At 37.6% G+C, this 19225-nt stretch overlaps 2 protein-coding genes and 1 pseudogene across 4 annotated transcripts; 1 reads left to right on the forward strand and 2 right to left on the reverse strand.

The window, feature by feature from the left end:
* Positions 1-3508: 3508 nt before the first annotated feature.
* On the forward strand, positions 3509-6240 carry LOC104779873 (eukaryotic peptide chain release factor subunit 1-3). 2 transcript variants are annotated; one of them, XM_087509913.1, is made up of 4 exons: positions 3509-3640; positions 3818-4495; position 4786; positions 5474-6240. In XM_087509913.1, exons 2-4 carry the CDS (start codon positions 3870-3872, stop codon positions 6152-6154), a joined length of 1308 nt encoding a protein of 435 aa, XP_087366039.1. In that variant the 5' UTR covers positions 3509-3640; positions 3818-3869; the 3' UTR covers positions 6155-6240. The 2 variants fall into 2 exon arrangements, with proteins under 2 accessions (XP_087366039.1, XP_010502595.2); XM_010504293.3 differs by lacking the exon at positions 5474-6240 and having other exon boundaries at positions 3514-3640; positions 3821-5195.
* Positions 6241-6511: 271 nt separating this feature from the next.
* LOC104779875 (glyceraldehyde-3-phosphate dehydrogenase GAPA1, chloroplastic) lies at positions 6512-9029 on the reverse strand. Its single transcript, XM_010504295.3, has 5 exons — positions 8644-9029; positions 8458-8565; positions 7949-8253; positions 7611-7855; positions 6512-7522 (listed from the first exon to the last, which is right to left on the reverse strand). Exons 1-5 carry the CDS (start codon positions 8683-8685, stop codon positions 7020-7022), a joined length of 1203 nt encoding a protein of 400 aa, XP_010502597.2. The 5' UTR covers positions 8686-9029; the 3' UTR covers positions 6512-7019.
* A 431-nt stretch (positions 9030-9460) lies between these two features.
* Positions 9461-11707, reverse strand: LOC104783555 (WD repeat-containing protein LWD2 pseudogene; annotated as a pseudogene). Its single transcript, XR_015596579.1, has one exon. The product of XR_015596579.1 is annotated as a WD repeat-containing protein LWD2 pseudogene (transcript).
* Between the last annotated feature and the right edge of the window lie 7518 nt (positions 11708-19225).

Here is a 19225-nt window from a genome sequence, read left to right on the forward strand (position 1 = left end):
ACAATATTGATTATTAGAAAAATAAAATACATACTCATGTTCGTGCAAATCACTCTTGAGTCTTGACGTTGCAAATATATTATATATCATCGATAACTAATTAACACAAAAAAAAGAAAAAAGAAAAATTGTTATATACTTCAAATGATTTTGAAGTACATTAAATTAGACTGAAGTTTCTAACTAAGAAAATATATGACTATGAATGTAAAACACATCTCGAGTAATGGGATATATAGTAGGTGCATTATATTCGACATATTCAATGAATACAAAAGTCATGAGTGTCTTCACCGTCCATTTAGGCTCTCTTTAATCAAAAAATCTATGTCGCACGCGCATAGCTTTTTTTTTATTATTATTAGTTTTTACCTATATTTTCCCTTTTTTTCCTTTCTTTTTCCTAATTTTTTCCAAATATATATATTCCAACAAACATGCATATTGTTTTTTTTTTTCTATTCAGTTATGGACTTGGTTACATAGTTCATATGTTAGGAGTTCACTTTTTTAGTTAAATGCAACTTCTTTTAACATGGATGATTGATTTTGTTAGGAAATACTACAGAGAGCATAGGATTTTACTGGTCTTGGTGGAATTTCATACATATTATAGAATTATCTAATAATTCAATGTATGATAGAATCATTTGCCTTTGGTATAGAGACCCTCTCACTTTTTTTTTCCGTCAAAAAACAAATTTATATTAATGAATTTGAATAGTCTTTGTACAACTGGTTTAAAAACTAGCATGGAGGTGTAAAACATTCAGAGTAAAAAGATGTTTGTAGACTATCATATTTAACAAGTAGATGAGCTGACTTATTACAGGTTCTAGAGCTATAAACAAAAGATACATTATTAAACAAACTTGACCGTCTCGCTTATACGTTTTGTATTGTTGTAAATAAATAAAACTGTTTTAAGATGACAGACATATTTTGGGTCATCAATATTCCTTAATTAAAATCTCCAACTAGCTAGTATTACTAAAATTTGGAGAAGTAGACAGCTTAAACTTTTACAAGTAAATCAAGTTTACATATATGTGAGATATTCTCCCAGACACGAGAATCGAGACATCTTCAACAAAGTTCTTCTCCGACGCCGGTGAAGGAAAACTTTGCCGGCGTCGGGACATAACCCGATCTCTCCCTCTTGTTTCTTGCACTCTCTGTTTCTTCTTCTTCCTAATTTTATTTAAGCTTTCGATCTCTTTTACCCCTCTCGAACTCTCCCCAACCACATGCACCAAATAGCCGATTATAAATCCAAGGAGGCCATCGTTTGGTTGGAGTATCGCAGCTCTTACTCGCTACCCACCTCTTTCCTGGAGAAGGTATCCAAAGATCCAACAACCTTCAGATCTAGGCTCTCATCTCACCAAGAAGAGATCTCAGACCAGGTATGGACGATGGCAGGAGCATATCCTCTTGGACCTTCTTCTGCGCCCTGCCTGGTGGAGTCATCGACGGCACACGACGGCCATCTCATCCTGGTCTTGCCTTCGGGTACCAGAGACCATAAGATCCATGTGCTCTCTTTCGATGCCTTCAGTTCTGCTATTAACCCACACCCAGCATCCTCCCCTTCGTCGGAGATGTTCCACCTCCTGAATCAGATGTCGCTTGAACCCGGCCACCGCTTGCACAATCCTCTGCATCCGACCGGAAAACTAGGGTTTCCTTTAGCAGACCCATCAATTCTCGGATCATTAAGGCTTTTGAGCCCATTAATACAAGGTGTCCCACAAGAACTTTCCTCGCGTGTATCCAGGTTCGATCGGAATTCAAATCTCTCCCACTCTAGCCAATCTTTGTGTAGATTTATAAAACCTTTTGTTCGAAGACTGCATTTGGTTAGTAAATTACCATTGTTGCTAGTTTGGTTAAAGATTTCTTTAGACAACCTGTTGTTAGTATCACCTAGGGTCTCTGCCATTGGAGTTACCAGCTTGAATACAATCGGCATTATGATCCAGTCCATACGGAACTGTGGTTACCGATGTGTCTTCAGGTTCCCTCCATTAACTCGCCTGATTCCTGAGCCCGATAAACTGCTTCTCATCAACTTTTTGAAGTTTCCGCCTAAGAACCTGGAGATTAGTGGCATTATGATCCCAACTCATTGTAGTGGGGGTTACCACAAAACCTTCAAGCGTTTCTCCTCTGAACCTAAAGCCGCTAACAACCTTGCACAAACCTTTGGCAAAACCCTCCTTCGGGTAGACATCTTCTTTCTGAAGATGCTCTCAGCCTTAGCTTCCTCAACGTCGTTTGGTCTTCAATCCAAGACAATGGCCATCTATTCATCCATCGAAGTATTTATGGAAGAAGCATCATTATTTCTTGACCTCACAGGTTCCAAATCCCTTGCAAGGAATTGGCTCATAGCTCTCAAGTCTACAATCTCGATGACCTTTATCTACCTCTATCTCTTTGTTGTATTGGCTTTCATCACTGCTTTTCTTTGTTGTATCTTAAACAATGATCCTTATGTTGTATGTTGTGTTCTATGTTAATGGAACAAAGCATATGTTTGTCCAAAAAAAAAAAAAAAAAAAAAAAAAGACAGCTTAAACTTTCAATGCAGGTGATGACTGATGGGAAACTTTCCTTTGGTTTCTTTCAGCCTCTCTATATCCCTATGATGGTTTACAATGTACAATGCAATGGGAATAGTATATAAATTCATGTTTGTCCTTAAGCCCATTTTAGCTACAAATAGTGAAGTAAGACATCCTTTAGTGTTCCCCCAAAAAAAGACATCGTTTAGTATTTCTTATCTTTTCTCATATATATTTCAAAACTTAGGGGTTACCAGATCCAACATGTTATTCAAATATAAGTTCAGTTATTTAACACTTTAATCGACTAGTGTTTTAATTTCTAAACCATTTAAATATTACAGTATATTTGTATAAGGAATCAAGGACGAATAACAAGTATAAGAAATGACAATCCTAATTAGTATTCTCTTTGTTTCAGAAAGAATGTCATTTTAACACACTTCACACAAATTAAGAGAAACTTAAATTATATGTGTTTTTCCTATTTAATAAGTGAATAATAATTTACATTTAATAAAATAAGTTTTGGGTTTAGGGGATAATTAAAAAATTTAGCATAAAAACCCATTATAAATGTAGAATGGCACTTTTTGTTAAACAATTTTTTTCTCTAAAATGACATTTTTTGCGAAGCAATTTTTTTCTCTAAAATGACACTCATTTTTGGAACAGAGTGAATATCATATATAGTACCAAATAGGAATTACACTTCTCCTAAGAAAAAAAATAAAATCAGTATATTACCAAATTGCAAATTTAATTTTGCATTAGGGAAAAAACAAAATATCAGTTCAAGAAAATACAATTGTCCGTTTATAATGGGCTTTGAACGTTAATTCCAAGCCCACATATAATGCTGTAAGCCTGTAATTTTTGGTGTTTAGCAAGAAAAGTCCGTCCCGCGTTAAAAAAAAAAAGACTGATTTACTTTCATATCTCTTCACGTGAGAGTCACGTGTTCGGTGAAAAGGAGTTGAAACCAGTGAAAAACAAAACCCTAAAAGGAGACTCATTTCTGGGTCGAGAAGGTGCGAGAATCGCTTACAGAGAAGAGAGATTTACATACACAGGTACGTAAATCTTCGAGCTTTCGATCTCTCTTTGTATTGAATCAATCTGGGCATGTTAAAGTTTCGATTTTTACTTCCAATTTTAATCTGGGTCTGCTTAGATCAATCGAAACTCGTTTTGCTTCGTTTAGTTAATTTCAAGCTTTAAAGTTTCGATTTTTGTTGTTGTTGTTGTAGTAGTAGTTTTGATTCGCGCGCTGTGTCTTAAGCTTGAAGGGGGGGGAAGAACATGGCAGAGCAAGAATCAGATAAGAACATTGAGATTTGGAAGATTAAGAAGCTAATCAAGGGTCTTGAAACCGCTAGAGGTAATGGAACGAGTATGATCTCTCTTATCATGCCTCCTAGAGATCAGGTAGCTCGTGTAACTAAGATGCTTTCTGATGAATATCGAACCGCCTCAAACATTAAGAGTCGTGTGAACCGTCAATCTGTTTTGTCTGCTATTACTTCCGCTCAACAGAGATTGAAGCTCTACAACAAAGTTCCTCCCAATGGTCTTGTTCTGTACACTGGAACCATTGTTACGGATGATGGTAAAGAGAAGAAAGTGACGATTGATTTCGAGCCTTTCAAGCCCATCAATGCTTCCTTGTACTTGTGTGACAATAAGTTCCACACGGAGCCTTTGAACGAGCTTTTAGAGTCTGATGACAAGTTTGGTTTCATTATTATGGATGGGAATGGAACTTTGTTTGGTACTTTGAGTGGGAATACAAGAGAGGTTCTGCACAAGTTCACTGTCGATCTTCCTAAGAAGCACGGAAGAGGAGGACAGTCTGCGCTCCGGTTTGCTCGTCTTAGGATGGAGAAGAGACATAACTATGTGAGGAAAACTGCGGAACTTGCCACTCAGTTTGATGGGGACATCAAGTCATCATCAACCAAGGATCAGGGAGGAGACACCAATAAGACGACCAAGACTCTTGGAGAGAACCAACCCGAGCGTACCAAAGACATTTGTCCCTTTCTTGGAGCATATCAGACAAACCAGGAGGATTTAAGCTACAAATCAACTTATTTAAGAAACCTAAGTCATCACGGAAATACAGAGAAGTGGAGTTGTTTTAATCACTTGCAAAACAGACTTTGGCGACCAGGAGAGACATCTAAGCATTCACGAGGCACATCTAACCATATAGGAGAGTCAGCTAATATCTTTCCATGCACCAGCAAGCACCAGATCAGGCGGATCTCCTTGTCCTCACACTTTCCTTATATAGCCGCATTCACACTTGGGGCAATAACTATCCAGCAGCTTTCTCACCAAGAGTGCTGCGTTTTGGGCCACCTCAATGACGACCAGAATGTTCCAGAGAAGCTCACATATCCCCTTAAACCTACCAGATTCAAAGGAGACACCACTTCCTCTATTTTGATGGATTTCTTCATTATTGCCCAAGGCTAGTTTGCATTTATTGTATGATTTCTTTCTTATTTCTACCATTTTAGAACGTTAGTCTACTCTTGTAAGAGCCCTATATAAAACTCATTTCGTCCTTTGTAATAATCACCTTTCAATCATCTAAGAAATATACAAGTTTGTTTTGTTTTATCCAAAGAGTGTCTTTGTTTAAGCAAGTTTGTCTTTAAGTTTCATTTGAGAGATTCATTTGATTCTTGAGATTAAAGGGTTAGAATTGTTTGTGTGATTCAAACAAGTCTAGTTCTCCACCGATTGAGAGAGTCAATCAAGCCCACAGATTGAGAGAGTCAATCAAAGCAACACCACCACATTTACCGTCGTATCCATCTTCCGCCAACGCTTATTGATCAGTTCTTGATCACCGTTTGTTTATAAGATTGCGGAGTGATCCGGATCTTATATCACAGTTTTACATTAATCCAGCTACGAGTCAGCCCAATGTCTCTGGTCTCATACTTGCTGGTTCAGCGGATTTCAAGACCGAGTTAAGTCAGTCAGAACTGTTTGATCCTCGTCTTCAAGCTAAGACACTGAATGTGGTTGATGTTTCTTACGGAGGAGAGAATGGTTTCAACCAAGCAATTGACCTGTCTGCTGAGATTCTATCTAACGTGAAGTGCATACAGGAAAAGAAATTGATTGGGAAGTACTTTGAGGAGATTAGTCAAGACACTGGGAAATATGTTTTCGGTGTTGATGATACTTTAAAGGCTCTAGAAATGGGTGCTGTTGAAACTCTGATAGTGTGGGAGAATCTGGATATCCATAGGTATGAGTTAAAGAACACCACGACTGGAGAAATTGTGATTAAGCATTTGGGAAAAGATCAAGAGAACAATCAAAGCAATTTTCATGATGCAGAGACCAATGCGGAGTTAGAAGTTCAGGAGAAGATGCCTCTGCTTGAATGGTTTTCTAATGAGTATAAACGTTTTGGTTGTACGCTTGAGTTTGTGACTAACAAGTCCCAAGAAGGGTCACAATTTTGCAGAGGCTTTGGTGGAATTGGTGGATTGTTGCGGTACCAGCTTGATATGAGGACATTCGATGAATTATCAGATGGGGAAGTTTACGAAGATTCAGATTAAGTCTGAGGAGTATAAGAAGATCTGAAGAAGAAGGATTTGGAGTTTGAAGAAAAAGAAAGACTGAGAACTTTTGTTTGTTTTACTCTGCCTCTCTCTCTCTATATTATTGTCCATTTCCATGTTATCTGTTAAGTTTTTTTCTGGAACAGTTATGTTAAAAATGTATGAGAAATTTGAGCTTCAATATACTCAATTTTGAAGACATTTTGCATTTTGGTACGTAGTCTTGGTTTCAGTAAACATAAGTTTGTTATATCAATTCAATATAAGTTAGTGCAAGTCATTCTCTTGAGGAGCGAACATTAATGTTGCCTAAACAGTAATATCATCAACGGTAATATTAGTGTAATTAATCACTTTGAGAAATCAACATTAATAGTGTTACCTTAAGTAAATGTCCTAAACATTCAGAAACTGGAAAGTAGCCGTTGGAGTAATTGGAAAAAAGAAAGGAAACGAAAAGTGATACAAATAGCCAAATCCTTTGTCTAGATTTCACAATCTTTGTGTTCTTTCTGAGAAGATCTGTGATGAATCCAAAAAGATGTGCTGCCTGCAAATATCTGAGAAGAAGATGTCCAAAAGATTGTATTTTCGCACCTTATTTCCCTCCAAACGATCCTGCAAAATTTGCATGTCTCCACAGAATCTATGGTGCTGGGAATGTTTCCAAAATGCTTCAGGTAATATATCTATTACATCTTTTTTTTTTTTTCGAGTTTATCATTATTACAAATCCATAACTCATGGCTATAATTATACAGTCTTGCCCGAAATTTTGAGAATCATAATGTATATAAGAGAAGAGAAAAAATGGGAAAACATGACGAAACAAGAGTCGATTTCAATCAAATGGTTACTAAAATCACTTCCAGTTGTTGGCAACAATGTCAGCCAAGTCAACAACCCTCTGTGAGTAACCCCATTCATTATCATACCAAGCAATCACCTTAACCATGTCATCTCCCATAACCATAGTGAGAGATGAATCAATGGTTGTAGAATAATCAGAGCATCTGAAGTCAACGGACACAAGTGGCTCATCGCAGACTTCGAGTATACCTTTAAGCTCTTTCTCAGCGGAGTCTCTGAAAGCAGCGTTAACTTCCTCAGCAAAAGTCTTCTTTGAGACCTGCACAACGAGATCAACCACTGATACGTTTGGTGTTGGTACACGAAGAGCGATCCCGTTGAGTTTTCCTTTGAGGTTAGGGAGCACGAGTGCCACGGCTTTAGCTGCTCCTGTAGATGTGGGAACAATGTTTAAAGCAGCTGCTCTTGCTCTCCTTAGATCACGGTGACTCGCGTCTAGCAACCTCTGGTCACCGGTGTAAGAGTGAGTTGTTGTCATTGTACCCTTTATGATACCTGAAAATGTTACAAACAAACACATTAGAAACCGAGCTCCCTAAGAGATGACACCGAAAACGAAAGCGTAATTATATATCTTGCATACCAAATTTCTGGTCAAGAACTTTGACAAAAGGAGCAAGACAGTTAGTAGTGCAAGATGCATTGCTGATGATAGGTTCATCATGACTGTAAGCATCTGCATTGACACCAACAACGTAAGTTGGAATATCTCCTTTGCCTGGAGCGGTAATGATAACCTTCTTTGCTCCAGCTTCAATGTGTTTCCCTGCTCCTTCTCTATCGACAAACACTCCGGTTCCTTCGATGACAATGTCAATTCCCAACTCCCTAATTAAGACATATCAAACCATCCATAAGCCAAATTCAAAAACTAACTTATCTAGATTTCAGATTAAGGACTCGTGTTTTTATTAGACTTACTTCCAGGGGAGAAGAGACGGGTTCCGGTTAGACACAACTTGGATGATCTTTCCATCAACGGAGATTGCAGTCTCTCCAGAAGGTTTGACATCAGCATCAAAGATTCCGAGAGTAGAGTCGTATTTAAGGAGATGAGAGGCTTGCTTGACGCCACCAGTGTCATTAATGGCAATGACATCAAGAGGAGAGTCCTTGCGACCATGCCAGCATCTCAAGAAGTTCCTCCCGATCCTACCGAATCCATTGATCGCCACCTTAAGCTTGGCCTCAGTCACACCTTTCCTGTATCCACCACTGCTTCCCATCTGTGACACAAGTACACAACCATCCAAAATACTTCACAAAACAGCGAGAAACAGCCAAAGTCCGATCACATAAATTTATCGATACAAACATTTCATTTAGTTGATGAGCAGTGGAGAGGAATGAGATGAGGTGGCTCTAGAAAGAGAGTACATAATATTGGATCATAAGGTATAGACAATGTTGGAGGAAAACAGAGAACTCACTGCAGAAGTCTGGAAGGATACGAAGGAAACGAACTCATCGGAAGAAAGTTTCTTGCCGAAGGGAAGAAAAGCAGAGGAGCTTCGTAGTCCTGAGAATTCAGTGAAACCCTGAAAACAAAAACACAACATTTACTTAAGAGAAACCAGAAAGAAGAAGAAAAAGAAGAAGAATGAGAAGGAAGGTACCTGAAGAGATGGTTTGGGCAGAGAGAAAGCAACGGAAGCCATGGTGACCAGAAACAAGAATCCAAGTTAAGGTTGTAGCAGCAGAGAGTAAAAAGGATTGGTGAAGGAGAGAGTGGTAATATAGGATAAAGAATTGATGACTTGGAGGCAAAGAGGATTAGATTCTGGATAGCATTCTTACTCATTTCTATGGTTGTGGTTTTATCACTCTCTCGTTTCCATGATCACACATTCACAATGTCTCTCCTCCACCTCATTTTTGATTTTTTTGGGCTTTTCACTTGGGCTTCTTCATTTGTGTGTATGTGTGTGTGGTCACGGTTATATAAGGAGGATAAGGCTGCTCTCCATTTTTCTTGCCTTTCAAAGTTCAGACTATTTACAACAGCGGTTCTTAAAGAGTCTACTATGAATATAAAAACCATCACATGATTGTGAACCATAATATTACTTCATATATTATCTTGTCTGCAGCATACCGTCTGAAACAAAGAAAAGTAACCACAGAAGAACTTGTTTGCTAGTAGTAAGTAACCACAGAAGAACTTGTTTGCTAGTCTACAGATGCGAACAGAAGCCATTGTGGCCATTTTCATACGAACAGAGAGTCTATATGCATGTATTGACGTAAAGTAATGAAGATTACATTATCTGTTTAATGCCTAATGTCACAGTTCGACATACCCATCAAGTGTTAAATTATCATTGCAAAAATGACCTGGACATTGGAGACACAGCTTATACCAACTACCACAGAAAGCTACACATTCCATACACCAGTGAACGCTGATGTTAATCAAAATCTACTTGCTCTCTGTTTAAAACTAACAAGCTTCCCATTCGTCTAACCAAATCCAAAGCTTCACAATTTGAAGAAGATACATAGTCCTTGCACTCAATGAGGCTTAAAACAAAGATCAAAGGGATCATATTGATTAAAAACAGCAAAGAGTCTTTACATTCAACAGAAAGGTGGAAAAAAGCATAATCAGACCCTGAGAATCTGGAGCTTGTTAGAGAAGGAAATAGCAACCCAATCAGGCTGAGAAGAGGACCACTGCAGCTGCTCAACCTCAGCACCAGCAGTGTAAGCTAGAATGGGATCCAAACCACCTTCAACATGCTGTCCCATAGAAGAGATATCCCAAATCAAGGCCTGAGAATCATCACCAGCAGTGCAGATATGGGAGGAGCTATGAGGAGCCCAAGCTATAGCATTGACACTAGCCTGATGGCGCTGAAGCTCCACGACAGGAAGAGCCGGAAAGCGAATATCCAAGACCACAACTTTAGCACTGCCCATGATGACAGTAGCCATGTACCTCGGATCCTGCTTGTTCCAACTAAGACGCACCAAAGGAGTACTAGGCTCACCACTACTCTCATAGATAATAGTGGAATGCTCCTTGTCACGAAGATCGAACACTCTCACAGAGCCATCTTCAGAAACAGAGGCAAAAACACCAACTCCACCCCAAGCAATATCGTAAACCTCTTTATCATGAGCAATAAGCTGAGTATCAACAACTTCACGCTCTATATCCCAAATAGTACAAGTGGTATCAATACTAGAAGTACCGATTCGTCTAGGCTCAGCTTCATTCCAATCAAAAGAAGTAATCGGACCACTAAACTCACTATTCTTATCACTATTGAGACAAGACTTGAGCTCAACACGAGACTCATCATCAGAGATCCGCCATAGACGAAGGAAATCACTAGAAGTAGCTAAAAGATCGGGTCTTTGACACTCTTTATCGGGGATGAAACTGGTTTTGGTTGGTGGGTACGGATGCTCGAAGCATAGATTCGGATCCGATCGAATCTCACCATTTGATTCGTCAAGCTGAACAATCTCCACGCGATTCGGATATTGCTCGATGAGGCTTGTGATTGCGAGCCGATACTTCTTGTCTCGACGAATGCTCCAGTTCATTGCGTAGATCTGCCATGGTGCTTCGTATGTGTAAATCTCCGATCTTTTCGATTGCTCATCGGAACCATCTTGGATTTGATCGCTGCTCGTTGTTACCATCTTTGCGCATAAACCCTAGATTCCTCTGTTTTTTTTTTTTTTTTTTTTTTTTTTGCCGTCACAACTGTTTTTATTTATAATATAAGGCCAAAAGTATCAAGCCAAAATTACAAACAGGTCAAAGCCCTACAATCAAACTAAAAAATAAAAAAGTCTAATAAAGCAAAAAAACCAAACATAAAGCCCAGGCCCAGATTGTAAAATTAAGATAAATAAAACGCACACAGCTCTAAACGTGGAAGCTTGCCGTCATCATCGACATGTGTCCAGCTGTTCATCACCGTCTTGGTTACGCCGGTGTTCATCAGTCGCCGGCAAAGAGGAAACACGACAGAATGATATGGTAATCATATGAAAAAAACTTAATGATTCTCAAAATAGCAACTGATGTCATCTGATTCCTACTGAGGATAAACCATTCAGTTCTTTTTTTTTGTAGAATCTTCTCCACGATACCATAAAATCAGATTTTTTTTTTCATCGAATTCAGATCTTCTTGCGCTGTTCATAACTTCTAAGTCTTGATTGATTGTCTAGATCTTGAGATTTCTTCTGACTTAGAATTTGAAATCGAAGCTCGATACTCCTCCAACAGAGCACAACCCCTTTAGAGACTTTATTCTTTGAAATCGAACGCCCCATCTATCATCGCCATATGAGATTTTACCCTTCAACTTTTGACAAAAGATAGAAAAAAAACATAACAAAAGAAGATAAAAAAGCAGCAGAGATTTGCCGAAACTAAAGCCCGACAGGACAAGAAAGTAAGTCTCTTGCTTTCGGGAGATAAGCCAACCACCGCCGCTAAACGTAGCCAGCCAACGCCTCTAAGAAAGCAACCGATGCCGGAAGATAAGCCAGCCAACGCCTCTGAGAGAGAAAGCGATGCCAGAAGATGAGCCAAATAAACACCGCTGAGAAAGCCAGTCGTTGCCGGAAACTCTAAAATTGCTTTCTCTCTCTGAAAGATGTGGAGAGAGAAGAGAGAGAGAAAGCTCTAGCTATAGCATCGTATTATGTTGTTTCCTCTCTCTCTTCTAATGGATACTTTACTAATTTTTTTATTTTCGTTTACTTTACTTTTGTTGTATTCGAGTAAACGACGATGTTTAGAACTGCGAAAATAGTGACTGAAAAATATTAATTTCGGTTAATTTAAACATATGTACTAATAAAAAGTAGGAACTAAAAATAATTTACTAATTAATATTTTTTAAATTATAATTATTTTTTATATTATTAAGTTTTTTTTTAAAAAGAAAAAAAATTAATATATAAAAATAAAATATATATGTACAACGTTTTACATCAAATAAAAAAATTAGAGAAAAAATTAAAAGTTTCCAATTACGAATGAGTTGAAAGCTTGATTTTTTAGACATCTAAATTTAAAAGTTTTTTTTAGTTTAATACGATTTTTAATTTGAAAAAATTAAAACTTTTTATAACTTGGTGTTACATGGATAATTCACTATTTTATTATTTTATTAACATTATTAATATTAGAATATTATATATATCTAACTAAACTGATTAAATTATGATAGTGTACAAAACAAATTATCTTGCCGTAACCTACAAATTATATTTTACAATTAACAATCTATTACAATTATAAAATTTTACACTAAACAAAACAAACAAAAAAATACAAGTTAAAATTTAATTTAACTGTGTTATAGATTTAACTTAAAATATCCACAAATATTTTTAGTTTAAGAAAATAATTCCGCGGCATACCGCTAAAATTACGGTATGTTCCGATTTCAAAAGATTATAAAATAGAAATTAAGATTTATTTGCTTAAAATTTGGTATAATTTAGTTAATAAAAGTTTCTTTCAAGCTGCTTAACTAACATTTCAAAATTGATACAATAAGCATTTGATTAAGTTTGTAAAAACGAAGGCCCATATTTTAAAATAAGATTAATGGGCTCTATATCAGTCCAGTTAACGGTAAAAGTTGTGGATTCCCCACCATGCAAACAAATAAACGTGTATATCCTACCTCATTCAGGTCGGGTAATCAATTTTCTCCAATATTTTGACCAAATTACCTATTCCAATTTCAATAAACCTTCTCTTTTGTGCATAGTTGAGTGATAATTAGAGTAAATAAAACCAACATTTCAGACATTTTCTTAAACGTCTTCTCTTTTCTCTTTTAATAGTATAGAGATTTGATTTGTTTAATTTTTAGTTTCCTTAAAATATTGTATGACATGGCAAAATCATTGGCTATAAGTATAACTATTTCCTATTTTGTTCTACTTAAGGTAAAAAATGCATCTATACATCAAATCAGATTTTGATGCTTGCTAGGCCACAAACAATTGCTTTGATACCATGTAAAAATGATTTCTTAAAACTTACAAGGGACTTACTTACAATCAAGCACGACACATACGAAAAGAGTTCGCCCTAGCTGTCTTTCCTCTTTGGCACAACCACCGAAGTTTCCTCCCCCGGTGGCGCCGAGCCCGATCGGCGTCGCTGTGACTTGTTTTCTTCATCTCTACGGCTTCCTCTTTCCCTGTAATCTATTTGTTTCCAGATTCAGCTTTATCGGAGGCCTTTTGAGATTCCAGATCTCACCTCTGCCCATGCGTCAACTTCAACCACCATCCTCTCCTTCGCATCTGGTAACTCTCTTCGAGTAATATATCACATCAAGTAACATGTTACTGTTCCAAAGATCCATGAGTGTCCCTCTAGGCCCAGTTTCTGTCTGTCTTATCGCCTCCTCATGTCGTCAACTTCAACATCTTTCCGCTCCTCGGATCCAGATCCTCTAACCAAGTGTTTTGCTTGGCTGCAGCTAGACGGAATCTATGTTTTGACGCTGGCGCCGGTGAACCGCTTGACGAAGAAACATTCGTTCTTGGTGACCTCTGCTTCTCTCTCGGTAATCCTCTGTCCCAGGTTTATTCCCCACTCTTATCTTGGAACCCTGGAAGATACTATAGATAAACTATAAGTCATTCCTGACCTGGAAAAGCCTTAGACCCTCTGTTTTTAACTTCATAGCAAGGCCAAATCGTTTAGTATCTTTGTATCCTGTTTGGTCTAGTCGAGTTACACTCGGTAGCAGATCCCTAGATACTTTGGTTGTGCTTAAATCTTCTTTGTGTCAAGGCCAGTTAAATAGCTGTGTTTGGAAGTTTGCAATGCTGCTCTTTGTTAGTGAATATGAGCTGCCAATCAGATTATATTTATTGCTTGCATTTCCTAATATTTTATCTTACATATCACCAATAGCTCAACTGTTTCAGTGTCAACTTGTAACTAGGCTTAGTTTGAAATCCACTCTTCCCCTTTCTAGTCAATGGTTGATTAGCTTAAGGATACCGATAGTCCGAAGACTGCTAGTGAACCTTAACCACTCTCTGTTGCTAAATTGGTCTAAGAGTATGTTAAGAACCTTGTTACTAGAGTCACTTAAGGATGACCTTCTAGAAGGAGATAGCTTGTTGAAGATTGTCCTTATGATCCCACCTCTATGGAGAGGGGGTTACCTCTGCTTCATAAGCCTCTTCTTTTTTCATCACCTACTGTTTATGGTTTCCACTCTACAACACATCAACTTCTTGAAGTCCCCTCAGTTAAGCCTAAAGACTAGCGGCATTATGACCTCTGCTCAAAGAAGTAGCGGTTCCCGCAACCTCTTCAAGCTACCCTCACCCAAACATAGAATCATTACCACCATTGTAGTGGCCGAATTTCAGAGCAATACAAACCTTGCTCGATCCCTTGGCAAAGCTTTTCCAAAAATATCAGCTTTGGTCGTTCATTTACCACTCAGTCTTTGTTTCAAGACAATGGACATTCTCTCTCCCCTTGACCTTCTCATGGAAGATCCATCGATATGCGATGATAGCTGGATTTGGTAATTGGTTTGTTCTGATTCTAATAGGTGCACCATCAAGGTCATTAATGTTTGGAATTCATATTATGCAAGGTTTGCTAACGGTCCAAAGGACCAAAAGGCCATTCTTCATATACCTCAGCTTCGAGAATAGAAGTGTCTCTAAGTTCCTGCTTTGGTTGTCCCTGTCCGGGCTAAGCAACCTACGACATTGGGTTTTGGAGACCCACGTTCTAATGAACTCTCCTAGTGTTTTGTTGAGTTTACTATGTCGTTTTGTATTCTATGCGGTAGCCAACCGCCGAGGTTCATCCCTAGATATATAGGACTGATACCTTTGGTCCTTCCTCGGGCTGGCTTTCATCCCAAAGCCTATAGGCAAAGGCTTGGTTTCGATATCAAAATTGTGAGGAATAACCATTTTAGAACAATCATTTTCAAAGCAAAGGTTCCTTCATTTTCTGCTTCTTCCAAACAAAGAGGCAGACGAAGTAACAAGAATATCTCCATCAGCCAGCCGGTGGGAGCGAGAAGTTTGGAGCCAAGAGTCAAAGATCCCGAATGGACTACACGATGAAGCAGACTTTTAGAAGGGGGTTCCTTTGGCGCTTGTTCCGTTAGTTTACTTTGCATTTTCAGTCTTGTAAGTTAGTGCAAATGCTGACATCACTACAGCCCACTTTGTTTTCTACCTCCTTTCTGGCGAATGAGACCTATCTGCTTCATTCCCGAGTTTCACTTCACTTGGACACAACCAAAGAAAAAAGGGGGCTTGATCCATCACTTTCAAGTCCAGTTAAATTAGAGAACAAGAGTTATGAAACTACATTCACCGACTCGAACAAAGGTGGATTTGGTAGGAATGGAATGTCATGAACTCAGGATTTGGCCTGGTGCTGATTGTAACATCTGTGAACCAAATAGTAGATCTGTTGTTTCCTCACACGAGCTTGTCTGACCTTGTTTCCCTGGTTTGTTGTGTTGTTTGTGTTGCTTAACATTGGAGTCCTAGTTGCTTGTGTATATAGCCTAGTAGATGGGGGGATTTCCTCACTAAGTATTTATGATAATACTTACGCATCTCAATTGTTGTTTGTGGTGTGCAGGTACAAGACGTGGAATCATGGCGATGAAGAGGAGGATGATCTAGGGTCTCAGTTGTTGTGTTATGGTTGTGTTATTGATGTTGGAACCTTGGATAGAGTTATCCTAGGTTGTTGGATAAAATGGTTAGGAATGTTATTGTATTGATGATATGTTGGTTTTGAATTGTTGGTATGTTTCCACTGTGCATATTGGTTGTTGTTGGTTTATTGATGAATTGGGTTTGGTTGGTTTAATTAAGTAGTATGAGATGCTTAATTATATATTATTATTATTAACAAAAACAGGTTGGGTTGTTTCACTGACTGCGTGCCTGTTGAAGAATGAGCCAGCGACTCATAGGCTCGGCTGAAGGCGAGGAAATCTTAATAGACTAACACGCAAGCTAGGCTGAAAGCAACCCGGGTTATAACAATAGAGATTCTCTTGGCACTTGGGAGTGGTTCAAGCTAATCCCCCCGGAAGTTGAAAGAAGCTCCGACGAGCGGACCCAGCTTTTGGCTCAGTTATAGTCACTCAATTGAAATGTTCGCATTTAGAATGAAGATAGATGAGTAGGGGAGTTTCACTCCTACGTGGTATTCTCTACAAATCGATTCCTTGTTCATCGATCGTACCTTTCCTGATGATCATATGGATCTTATAGGTGGGTTCGGGGCCTGACCAAAAGATATCCCGAATGCTCAAGTTTTTTTTTGTGTTTTTTGGCTTGACTCACATAAAGTATGTGCGTAACTGGCACTATCATGTAGGTTCTTTGATTCAGTGGATGTTACAATGCATTAATCAGATTCTGACCTGAAGCTCAATATATACGAGTGTTATTCAGTGAAAATAACTCGAATGTCAAATCATTCACTCGACAAACATAACTAGTTGTTCGAGTAAGATTGGGTTGAAGCGGAAGGATATGCTAGCCCGGTCAGTTTGTGTTTCTTCTGCTTTCCTTAAAACAAAAAAGACATTCAAAAGTTTCAAATCCAACTCCCCCATGCATACTAAAACTAAAAGAATAGGACAAGGAAGTGACATATACCAAGCTTAAGAATTCGCTTTCCAGGACGTACTCCCCTCAGTCACCGGGGGCTAGGTCCCCACCTATTATTCCTATGACACAGGAGTTCCCCGTAATCCAAAATATGATTCAGTACAGAGGCCAGCCATCCCCAAAGTCCTCCAAGTACTTGTTAGAATTTTTCACTGATCAGGTGTGATCAGTCTCCCGCTCAAACATATTTTATCCTGGCGATTGTTGGTCCAACGACGAGACTCTTGTTGATTTGCCTCTTTCTTTCCGACTCTCTACAACGACAGAAATAATCCCTATAAAAATACTACTAGATAAAGCACCAGTGATTTCGTATCTAGTCAAAACCTTGACAATTCTTTTTGAATGACGAAATGGCTCTCCTAATCACGAGCCTAGGTCTAGCTAATTGGCTGCAGGGACTGGTGGTCACTATTGAATCTATTTATTATTATGTTGAATTTGTGTATCAAGATGTCATGTGAGTGTTCATGGGCTTCCAACTTAACCAATTGGAAATGAGTGGAAGAGACCTATGTCCTTTATATACTAGTGCAAGGCGAGGTTGCGCGAGAGCGGTGCAAAAACGCGGGAATATAGCAAGTAAGCATTAAGGTATACTCGACTGAAGGAAGAAGTGGAAAGAAAAGGCTCAAAATGGATTTAGGAGTCTTTGTGCGAGTCGCCGCCAAAATACGCTTCGCCATGTGTAACTCTGTATGGACTCGCGAAGCAGGACTCCGGTGTACAAGATTTGATCTAACTATTGAGTGGGTCCACGGAGCTGCATCCCTACTCACCTGGTCTATGAGCATTGTTCTCTCCAGGAGATTGCCTTGATCTCACAGGTTCCAGAACACTATCAAGCCTTCGTTCCATAGCTCTCAAGCTCCTAATATATGTTGCCCCTATCTACAAGCTCTCAAGCTCCTAATATATGTTGCCCTTATCTACATTTATTGTTTTGATGTTTTAAATTCTGGGAAGCCCCCTCATTTGTTATCCTTTAAACTATCCTATCTACCTTGTATGTTACTCTTTCGTTAATGAATGATAATATCTGTTTGTTCAAAAAAAAACCTATAAGAAAATCAAAACTATTTTTCTAGATATGGTATGAATTAGATTTAATAAATTTTACATATAACTACATAAATTTGTTTTAAAACACTTAATTAACTAATTAAAAAAATCTTGAAATTGAGTAGTAATTAATTACTATGTTACATTGATTTCTGATCTTTTTTTTAACTAGGTAAAATGTATTGAAAATTACATATTCGAGTTGATCAATATCTAGCCATAATATTGTAAAGAAACCCTTACAAAAACCAGACATTATATAAGTGATACAAACTATATTCATTCATCTTTTTTTGATTAATAAAATTGCTATACTATGGTTTAAAGCACTTAATTATCGTATCCAAGAGAAACAATCAAGTAATCAAACTAAATTTTGGTTCAAAGCATTAGTTATCTTATACAAGAGAAATTAATCTTGAAATTGATTTTTGCTCTTTTTTGTTTTAACTAGGTGAAATGTATTTAAAATTTTACCAATTTGAGTTGGTCAATATCTAGCAATAATATTGTAAAGAACCCCCTATAAAAATGAGGCATCATTAACATTAAGTGATACAAACTAAGTTATTTAATAATTTCATAAAGAAAATTGCATCTAAGACGATGAAGACAACTCCTTTGCTCATGGTTGTTGTTCTGTTGATGGCCTTGTCTTGTTCGAATGCTCAACCGATGCATCCTGACGATTGTTGGAATGTGGTTAAAAAGGCACCACATGGATGTTTTAGTAAAGTAAAGGGAATCTTTCACGGGCGGTTTCATGAGATCGAAAAACAATGTTGCATAGTCGTTAATTCATTGGTTGATTCGTGTTGGCCGATCCTCTTCCCGAGCATGCCTTACATACGTTTCATGATGAAGGGCTTGTGCACTATCAAATATGGATTGCATTAATGTGTTGAGTATTTGCTTCGTTTTGATATTTCTTAAAAAATGACAATTTAATATTGAATATAATATTAATATTTGTCAATTATATTAAAACTCGAAAAAGCCTTGTAAAGATTATGGTAACTCAGAAACTAATAAAAGAAAATATATAAAGTTTATATTATTATGGTAAGGAAATTTTATTTTAAGAATAAACATTATATATAATAAAAAATATTTAAACTCTATAAAAAGTCTAAATATTATTATTGGTTTGAGAAATTTCATTTAAAACTAATTATATGACTGAAAGTATCAATCAATAACTAAGTATATGTGGTGGTTATGTTAATCTTCATAATTGCACAAATCTTACGAGAAAAGAGGCAGTGATTTTGGTCTTGAAGTTTGCTGAGAATAAGTTGTGTGTACTTTAAAACAAAAAGTAAGTTGTGTGCTACTTTAAAATAATAAAATTTTGAATGATTATTTAATGGAAGAAAGCAAAGAAATGGACAAAGAAGGAGGAACTATAAGAGTATAAAGAGTATAAAGAATAATTGTATGGTGAAAGTAACGATGATAACTACCATA

This window comes from Camelina sativa, chromosome 4, assembly GCF_030686135.1.
Source record: "Camelina sativa cultivar CO46 ecotype springtype chromosome 4, ASM3068613v1".
NCBI classification, from domain to species: Eukaryota; Viridiplantae; Streptophyta; class Magnoliopsida; order Brassicales; family Brassicaceae; genus Camelina; species Camelina sativa.

Coding starts and splice junctions, on each gene's coding strand:
- LOC104779873 (XM_087509913.1), top strand. CDS start 3,870: ATGGCAGAGCAAGAATCAGATAAGAACATTGAGATTTGGAAGATTAAG.
- LOC104779875 (XM_010504295.3), bottom strand. CDS start 8,685: ATGGCTTCCGTTGCTTTCTCTCTGCCCAAACCATCTCTTCAG. Junction 8,566..8,643: donor TGCCCAAACCATCTCTTCAG/GTACCTTCCTTC, acceptor TTTTGTTTTCAG/GGTTTCACTGAATTCTCAGG. Junction 7,523..7,610: donor AGTTCTTGACCAGAAATTTG/GTATGCAAGATA, acceptor TAACATTTTCAG/GTATCATAAAGGGTACAATG.